Source organism: Ranitomeya imitator, chromosome 3, assembly GCF_032444005.1.
Source record: "Ranitomeya imitator isolate aRanImi1 chromosome 3, aRanImi1.pri, whole genome shotgun sequence".
Lineage (NCBI taxonomy): Eukaryota > Metazoa > Chordata > Amphibia > Anura > Dendrobatidae > Ranitomeya > Ranitomeya imitator.
The window spans coordinates 217080899-217090641 of record NC_091284.1 but is presented as its reverse complement, the minus strand read 5'-3'; the positions used below and the strand labels follow the sequence as shown (position 1 = coordinate 217090641).

At 42.8% G+C, this 9743-nt stretch overlaps 1 protein-coding gene across 1 annotated transcript in view; it reads right to left on the bottom strand.

The window, feature by feature from the left end:
- Positions 1 to 1125: 1125 nt before the first annotated feature.
- Positions 1126 to 9743, bottom strand: part of LOC138669571 (uncharacterized) — a 28370-nt gene continuing 19752 nt past the window's right edge. Inside the window, exon 6 of the mRNA XM_069756137.1 lies at positions 1126 to 2662. Coding sequence (XP_069612238.1) covers positions 2621 to 2662 — 42 coding nt within the window. The 3' untranslated portion in view covers positions 1126 to 2620. The remainder of the gene's footprint in view (positions 2663 to 9743) is intronic.

Below are 9743 nucleotides of genomic sequence, written 5' to 3'. Positions count from 1 at the left end.
GGCACACTGATCCATATCACTGATGACACCGGTACCATTGTTTTCCGGTATTGTACGGACAAGTGAAGGTGGTGTAAGAGTGTTATCTCCTGAACCAAACCTTGCTTGTATAAGAGTTGGGTGATTATTCATGCATGGGAGCTGTAATAATATTATTTAGACTTGTGCAGTGTTGTAGTTGCTGCTCCTGGTCACACTCACAAGCCAGCTCCAGCAAGGGTGGTTGTGACAGGCTCAATGCACTATAATGGCTCCATATAAAATGTATTTATAATTTAAACATGTGCATGAGGTCCACAACTGATATACTTTGTGCTAGAAATTGTCAAGTTATCAAAAAACATGGCTGCTTTTTTTTTTTAAACCGTACCACTCTCATGTATGGTTGTGTTATGCATTGCAGATCAGCACCATTGAACTGATTAGTCTTGATTTGAAACACCAGATGCAACCTATGGTCAGATATGACACTGATTTTAGAAAGAGAAAGAAAGCAGTAACGTTTTGCTAATCCAGTTTACCACCTTTGTCTGATGTACAGAAACTGAGAAGGAGACACGTGACAAAGAACACCCAAAGACAGAATGCTTGTGTAAGGATATGCATGCTTAGGCCCTATCTGTGGAGATCAGTGGTTCATTATGTTCATCATGTATTAAATTTACTATGAAGGGAATATCCTAATTTGGACTAAAGGGACCGGAGAAAGATTTCTGGAGTATGAAATGCTACAAGTCCTCATGAATTAGACAAGCTATGCTGTCACGCCCCCCATCGTGCCCCTGTCCCATTCTAGGTCCACTGATTTTGGTGGAGCTGGGAGATACAGGTGTTACAATGGCAAAAGTCACAAACTCCTCTGCAGGCTCCTTCAACTTGAAAGAAATGAAGTCCCTGACTCCACCACGTCACTCGGGCTGTGGCAGGTGCCAATCGCTATCTTCTGTCCTGTCTGGGGAATTACTCATATTTAGCCATGCGTCAGGCGCATCTCATGCGCAGAAGAGTTTAGGCGCAATGCCCAAGTTAGAAAATCGCCTATAATATCTAGTTATCTCAATTTTAGGGCTCTAAAAGTAACCCGTGACCTTTATAAAAATGTATTAAAAGAGAGTTTATGAAATCAGATGCAAAAAATCTCATTTAATAACCATCAAAGTAATAAAACAAACATTACCCAAATTCCGCAACCATCACCAAATAGACTCTAGTTTTCTGGACATAACTATTGCTAAACATTAAAATTGGGTAGAAAATTTAATTGTAAGGCCCTAAGATGCTGCTGGAGGCAAGTTTACTCTGTTTTCAAACATTAAAAGCTCAGCAAAAGAAACACATTGGCAGAGAGAAAAGCAAGGTTGGCAGATCATATTATATCAATACGTTATTATTACGTGTTTGGGTTCAATGTGCCTGAGAGGCCATTTTTAAGAAAAGCCTCTTATTTCTAAGAAAACTCTACTTATTTATATGAAATATCCACAAACTTTGCCTTGCTCATTCATAAAACGCGCAAAATAAACAATCGTGATGAAAACAGACAACAAAGTAAGTAACCTTCAGAAGTGAGAACCTTCAGGCACAATGAGCCTGAGAGGCCACAGAGGTCACACCTGCTCTCCACAAGGACGGAGGTAAAACTGAGTGGGGGAGAGGGTTCAAGCAGCACCTAAAGATAAGAAGGTACTGGGAGAGGGGGAAACAAAACTGTGAACTGTGCCGGTTAAGTGTGGCTTCACAGACCAGCTTCTCCCTACTAAATGGAATCTCTACCTTGGGTATTGCGTAAACTGACCTCTAAGCTCTTGCTCCTACACCTTCTCCACCTTTGTTTCTTCTGTTGGTTCATATGGAGTTGCAACTATAATCCTCCTGTGTATCTCCTACAATGGGAAGCTGATCTCGGGCTAATGCATGAATTTTACCCAAGCTTACGCTTACATGAACAGGGCTATTAAATTAAATACTAATGGTATAGGTTGCCTTCCTGGCTACTTGCTCTAATATCAGAGTAACATAGTAACATGTTTAACATAGAGTATGACTTGACCTTCTGGAGATGTGGAGAACCTGAGGGAACATCCCTCTATAGATTTTGGTCATGAAGATCATTTCCATTTTCTAGGTAGGTGACCGATTACTGGTTAAAAAAACAAATACTATGTGGTTGAGATGACTTTGTTAAGGTGCTACACATTAGATCGGCGTTAGCCGTTTGTATTTTTATTTTGTGTAAGTGTACGCTTCCATTTTTCTACTTATTTTATTTTAGAAATAAAAGATACTTTTTTTTCTACAGTCAATAACATTTATATACATAATTTTTGTAGTCATAAAATACATTCTTTAACCAAAATATATTTTGTACATGAATATTTACACGGCGTAAACACGATAGAAAGATCAGAGGCAACAGAAAATAAAATTCTATAAAGTGCCTGATTTTATGAAATAAAAGTTCAGTGCTGTAAACTCATAATTTTTAATATTGATAGTCTAAAATGCATATACTGGTCCAGCAGTAAAATATACATGTAATATAATATTATGAATAGATCACATTGATTAAATGAATTTGCCATATGCCAGCACCATGGTTGATATGTTTGGACCGCTGTTCTCAGTCAGGGCTGAGACATGCTTCTTGATCATCAGTGATATTCTGCAGAAAAATGAAAAGCAAGTAAACGGTAAATATCCAAGATTTATTTATTTTTTTTAAATGTGCATATTAAAGTGAAAAAAATAGTATTCCATGTCTTAATATATTATCTAAAGAGGAGCTCCATTTTTACTATGTATTAGGAATTTTCTTCCTATAACAAGTTTCTAAGCAATTGTCAAATAGGATGGCAATGAAGCATGAAGAGCCTCACCTCCACTATTTAAAGGGAACCTGTCACCTGAATTTGGCGGGACAGGTTTGTGGTCATATGGGCGGGGTTTTCGGGTGTTTGATTCACCCTTTCCTTACCCGCTGGCTGCATGCTGGCCGCAATATTGGGTTGAAGTTCATGCTGTGTCCTCTGAAGTACACGCCTGCGCAAGACAATCTTCCCTTGCGCAGGCATGTACTTCGGAGGACACAGCATGAATTTCAACCCAATATTGCGGCCAGCATGCAGCCAGCGGGTAAGGAAAGGGTGAATCAAACACCCGAAAACCCCGCCCATATGACCGCAAACCTGTCCCGCCAAATTCAGGTGACAGGTTCCCTTTAAAGGGAATCTGTCAAATGGAACACACACACACATTTTTTATATGGGCATATAACTTTTGGAAGGGCAAGTCCATAGACATGTTTAACTGGCCAATCTGTTCCTCCATCACCGAAAATATCAATGTTTCAATCAATATGCAAATGAGAATAACGTTTTTTTTACCTTGTAGAAGCATTTCCGAAGTCTCTGCTCTCCCCAGCTCTATTCCATGCAAAGTGAATGCTTTTCCGTAACTGACAACTTCTTTGCCGTATGACTGCAAGCAAAGGAACTGTCAGTAAAGCAGCAAAAGGCGGCACTGGGCGAGTAATAGAGCTGGGAAGAGCAGATGCTTGGGAAGTGCTTCCACATCCTAAAAGCACTTGAGCTTCATTTACATTTTGATTCAAACAACAATTTCTTGGTAGACTGACTAATTATAGGCATGGATCAACTTTGTTTTTGCAAGAGCTACATTTAAGAGATCTCATGCTGAGAAATGTAGTTCCAACATTAATCTATAAGACACCCTTTTTAGCCATTCAAAAGTGATGTCGAGTTATTACTGTAAGATCATAGTAATCAAACATTCATCACACATGATTTACACATGTCTATTAGATGGGATGGGCACGGAAGCTCAGCTGACCACAAGCAACATGATTGTTTGACAATGTTTTCTTAATTGCAATAATAACCTTGCCCTACTTCTGCTGTTGTCTTCCTAGTACCGGCCTAATCCGAGGCCGGCAACTATTCACTTGAGTTTTAGTTTGCATATGCAATACTTCATGTTACAACATCTAGGAAATGGTCATGTTATCGTGTATGACTCAGTGCTAATATGCTATTTTCAGCACAGATGACATGGCTACACTACATATAGTCTTAGCACTCATTCCCAATGCATATAACAGTGTCCATGATGTCTGAGCTACAAACCGTGAGTTATTATGGAAAGAGAAGAAAGCTCCTCCTAGCTTCAACCACTAGCAGTTTTGCCAGTATAGAATCTTGAAAACTAATAAATAAAGAGTTACAGACATTTATTCCCTTTCGTGTTAATCTTATTTGTGTAGTTGAGACCACTATGTTTCTCAACCTTATTTTTGATCCTGGGCATGTGACCAAAATGTTTAATGTCAATCAGAAGGCTAAATTAAAGCTCAGTCCTCATTGTTGAGAGAATAATCCTTTTTTCTCCTTGTTCATAAAAGTGGAAAAATCAGACTGTCTTGAACTCTACCATGACCAAACGACAAAAGGTTTTCAAACATTTTAGTTTACTAACTATTTGATCAGTCTAGCATAGTATGGCACAAGCACATTTCAACCACTGTTTCTCCAGGATCTTGATCAAAATTGCCCACTTTCTACACCCTGGTATGATCATCTGTTTATTACTAAAGCACGATAGCTCTTTCTCTAAACTTCACCACAACCATGCACTCAAGACAGTCTAGTTGGGGAAAAAAGGATCAGGCATATTTAAATACTACATGCCCTATCCTGTTGTGAATTCTGTTGTCGGGCTCCCTCCTGTGGTCATGAATGGTACTTCGGCTGGTTCTGTCTATGGACTTCCTCTGGTGGGTGTTTCTGAGTTTCCTTCCACAGGTGACGAGGTTAATTCGTTAGCTGCTGATCTATTTAACTCCACTTAGATCTTTGCTCCATGCCACCTGTCAATGTTCCAGTATTGGTTTAGTTCACTCCTGGATCGTTCTTGTGACCTGTCTTCCCAACAGAAGCTAAGTTCCAGCTTGTATTTCTTTGGTTTGCTATTTTTCTGTCCAGCTTGCAATTTTTATTGTTGTCTTGCTTGCTGGAAGCTCTGGGACGCAGAGGGAGCGCCTCCGCACCGTGAGTCGGTGCGGAGGGTCTTTTTGCGCCCTCTGCGTGGTCTTTTTGTAGGTTTTTGTGCTGATCGCAAAGTAACCTTTCCTATCCTCGGTCTGTTCAGTAAGTCGGGCCTCACTTTGCTAAATCTATTTCATCTCTGTGTTTGTATTTTCATCTTACTCACAGTCATTATATGTGGGGGGCTGCCTTTTCCTTTGGGGAATTTCTCTGAGGCAAGGTAGGCTTATTTTTCTATCTTCAGGGCTAGCTAGTTTCTTAGGCTGTGCTGAGTTGCATAGGGAGCGTTAGGCGCAATCCACGGCTATTTCTAGTGTGTTTGATAGGATTAGGGATTGCGGTCAGCAGAGTTCCCACGTCCCAGAGCTTGTCCTTTATTATCAGTAACTATCAGGTCATTCCGTGTGCTCTTAACCACCAGGTCCATTATTGTCCTAACCACCAGGTCCATTATTGTCCTGACCACCAGGTCATAACAGTACAGGTGGCCCAAAGTACTAATGCATCTCAATAGAGGGATAAGAGAAGTTCTGAGACCATTTTTTTTTCTTTGCAGTGTGTTTTGTCTCTTTTTTCCCCTTTACCTCTGGGTGGTTCAGGACACTGGTGTAAACATGGACATTCAAGGTCTGTCCTCTTGGATGGATAATCTCACTACAAGGGTACAAAACATTCAAGATTTTGTGGTTCAGAATCCGATGTCTGAGCCTAGGATTCCAATTCCTGATTTGTTTTTTGATGATAGATCTAAGTTCTTGAATTTCAAAAATAATTGTAAATTATTTCTTGCCTTGAAACCTCGCTCCTCAGGTGACCCTGTTCAACAAGTAAAGATCATTATTTCTTTGTTATGTGGTGACCCTCAAGACTGGGCATTTTCCCTTGCGCCAGGAGATCCGGCATTGCGTGATGTTGATGCATTTTTCCTGGCGCTTGGATTGCTTTATGACGAACCTAATTCAGTGGATCAGGCAGAGAAAATCTTGCTGGCTCTGTGTCAGGGTCAGGATGAAGCGGAGATATATTGTCAGAAGTTTAGAAAGTGGTCTGTGCTCACTCAGTGGAATGAATGTGCCCTGGCAGCAATCTTCAGAAAGGGTCTCTCTGAAGCCCTTAAGGATGTCATGGTGGGGTTTCCCATGCCTGCTGGTTTAAATGAGTCTATGTCCTTGGCCATTCAGATCGATCGACGCTTGCATGAGCGTAAAGCTGTGCACCATTTGGCGGTACTATCTGAGCATGGGCCTGAGCCTATGCAATGTGATAGGACTTTGACCAGAGCTGAACGGCAAGAACACAGACGTCGGAATGGGCTATGTTTTTACTGTGGTGATTCCACTCATGCTATCTCCGTTTGTCCTAAGCGCACTAAGCGGTTCGCTAGGTCTGCCACCATTGGTACGGTACAGTCTAAATTTCTATTGTCTGTTACTCTGATTTTCTCTTTGTCATCCTATTCTGTTATGGCATTTGTGGATTCAGGCGCTGCCCTGAATTTGATGGACTTGGAGTATGCTAGGCGCTGTGGTTTTTTCTTGGAGCCCTTGCAGTATCCTATTCCATTGAGAGGAATTGATGCTACGCCTTTGGCCAAGAATAAGCCTCAGTACTGGACCCAATTGACCATGTGCATGGCTCCTTTACATCAGGAGGATATCCGCTTTCTGGTGTTGAATAATCTGCATGATGTGGTCGTTTTGGGGTTGCCATGGCTACAGGTTCATAATCCAGTATTGGACTGGAAATCTATGTCTGTGTCCAGCTGGGGTTGCCAGGGGGTACATGGTGATGTTCCATTTTTGTCTATTTCGTCTTCCACTCCTTCTGAAGTTCCAGAGTTTTTGTCGGATTATCGGGATGTATTTGATGAGCCCAAAGCCAGTGCCCTACCTCCTCATAGGGATTGCGATTGTGCTATTAATTTGATTCCTGGTAGTAAGTTTCCTAAGGGCCGATTGTTCAATTTATCTGTGCCAGAACACACCGCTATGCGGAGTTATATAAAGGAATCCTTGGAGAAAGGCCATATTCGCCCGTCGTCATCACCGTTAGGAGCAGGGTTCTTTTTTGTGGCCAAGAAGGATGGTTCTTTGAGACCTTGTATTGATTACCGCCTTCTTAATAAAATTACTGTCAAATTTCAGTATCCTTTGCCGTTGCTATCTGATTTGTTTGCTCGTATTAAAGGGGCTAGTTGGTTCACCAAGATAGATCTTCGAGGGGCGTATAATCTTGTACGTATTAAACAAGGCGATGAATGGAAAACAGCATTTAATACGCCCGAGGGCCATTTTGAGTACCTGGTTATGCCATTCGGGCTTTCCAATGCTCCATCAGTATTTCAGTCCTTTATGCATGACATCTTCCGAGAGTACCTGGATAAATTCCTGATTGTGTATTTGGATGATATTTTGGTCTTTTCGGATGATTGAGAGTCTCATGTGAAGCAGGTCACAATGGTGTTCCAGGTCCTTCGTGCGAATTCCTTGTTTGTGAAGGGGTCAAAGTGTCTCTTTGGAGTTCAGAAGGTTTCATTTTTAGGGTTCATTTTTTCCCCTTCTACTATCGAGATGGACCCTGTTAAAGTCCAGGCCATTTACGATTGGACTCAGCCGACATCTGTGAAGAGCCTGCAGAAGTTCCTGGGCTTTGCTAATTTTTATCGGCGCTTCATCGCTAATTTTTTTACTGTTGCTAAACCGTTGACTGATTTGACCAAGAAGGGTGCTGATGTGGTCAATTGGTCTTCTGCAGCTGTAGAGGCTTTTCAGGAATTGAAGCGTCGTTTTTCTTCTGCCCCTGTGTTGTCCCAGCCAGATGTTTCGCTCCCGTTTCAGGTTGAGGTTGATGCTTCTGAGATTAGAGCAGGGGCTGTTTTGTCGCAAAGAAGTCCTGATGGCTCGGTGATGAAGCCATGTGCTTTCTTTTCTAGAAAGTTTTCGCCTGCTGAGCGTAACTATGATGTTGGTAATCGTGAGTTGTTGGCCATGAAGTGGGCATTCGAGGAGTGGCGTCATTGGCTGGAAGGAGCCAAGCATCGCGTGGTGGTCTTGACAGATCACAAGAATTTGACTTATCTTGAGTCTGCCAAACGGTTGAATCCGAGACAGGCTCGATGGTCGTTATTTTTCTCCCGTTTTGATTTTGTGGTTTCGTACCTTCCGGGCTCTAAGAATGTGAAGGCTGATGCCCTGTCAAGGAGTTTTGTGCCTGACTCTCCGGGTGTTCCTGAGCCGGCGGGTATTCTCAAAGAGGGGGTAATTTTGTCTGCCATCTCCCCTGATTTGCGGCGGGTGCTGCAAAAATTTCAGGCTGATAGACCTGACCGTTGCCCAGCGGAGAAACTGTTTGTCCCTGATAGATGGACTAGTAGAGTTATCTCTGAGATTCATTGTTCAGTGTTGGCTGGGCATCCTGGAATCTTTGGTACCAGAGATTTGGTGGCTAGATCCTTCTGGTGGCCGTCTTTGTCACGGGATGTGCGTTCTTTTGTGCAGTCCTGTGGGACTTGTGCTCGGGCTAAGCCCTGCTGTTCTCGTGCCAGTGGGTTGCTTTTGCCCTTGCCAGTCCCGAAGAGGCCCTGGACGCATATTTCTATGGATTTTATTTCGGATCTCCCCGTCTCTCAAAAGATGTCGGTCATTTGGGTGGTTTGTGATCGCTTTTCTAAGATGGTCCATTTGGTACCTTTGTCTAAATTGCCTTCCTCCTCTGATTTGGTGCCATTATTTTTCCAGCATGTGGTTCGTTTATATGGTATCCCAAAGAACATCGTTTCTGACAGAGGTTCCCAGTTTGTTTCGGGGTTTTGGCGATCCTTTTGTGCTAGGATGGGCATTGATTTGTCTTTTTCCTCGGCTTTCCATCCTCAGACAAATGGCCAAACCGAACGAACTAATCAATCTTTGGAAACATATCTGAGATGCTTTGTTTCTGCTGATCAGGATGATTGGGTGTCCTTTTTGCCGTTGGCTGAGTTCGCCCTTAATAATCGGGCCAGCTCGGCTACTTTGGTTTCGCCGTTTTTCTGCAATTCCAGTTTCCATCCTCGTTTCTCTTCAGGGCAGGTTGAGTCTTCGGACTGTCCTGGTGTAGATACTGTGGTGGATAGGTTGCAGCAGATTTGGACTCATGTGGTGGACATTTTGACATTGTCCCAGGAGAAGGCTCAACGTTTCGCTAACCGCCGGCGCTGTGTGGGTCCCCGACTTCGTGTTGGAGATTTGGTTTGGTTGTCATCTCGTTATGTTCCTATGAAGGTTTCCTCTCCTAAGTTTAAGCCTCGTTTCATTGGTCCGTATAAGATTTCTGAGGTTATCAATCCTGTGTCATTTCGTTTGGCCCTTCCTGCTTCTTTTGCCATCCATAATGTGTTCTATAGGTCGTTATTGCGGAGATACGTGGCGCCTGTGGTTCCATCCGTTGATCCTCCTGCCCCGGTGTTGGTTGAGGGGGAGTTGGAGTATGTGGTGGAGAAGATTTTGGATTCTCGTGTTTCGAGACGGAAACTCCAGTACCTGGTCAAGTGGAAGGGTTATGGTCAGGAAGATAATTCCTGGGTTTTTGCCTCTGATGTTCATGCTGCCTGTCTGGTTCGTGCCTTTCATTTGGCTCATCCTGGTTGGCCTGGGGGCTCTGGTGAGGGTTCGGTGACCCCTCCTCAAGGGGGGGTACTGTTGTGAA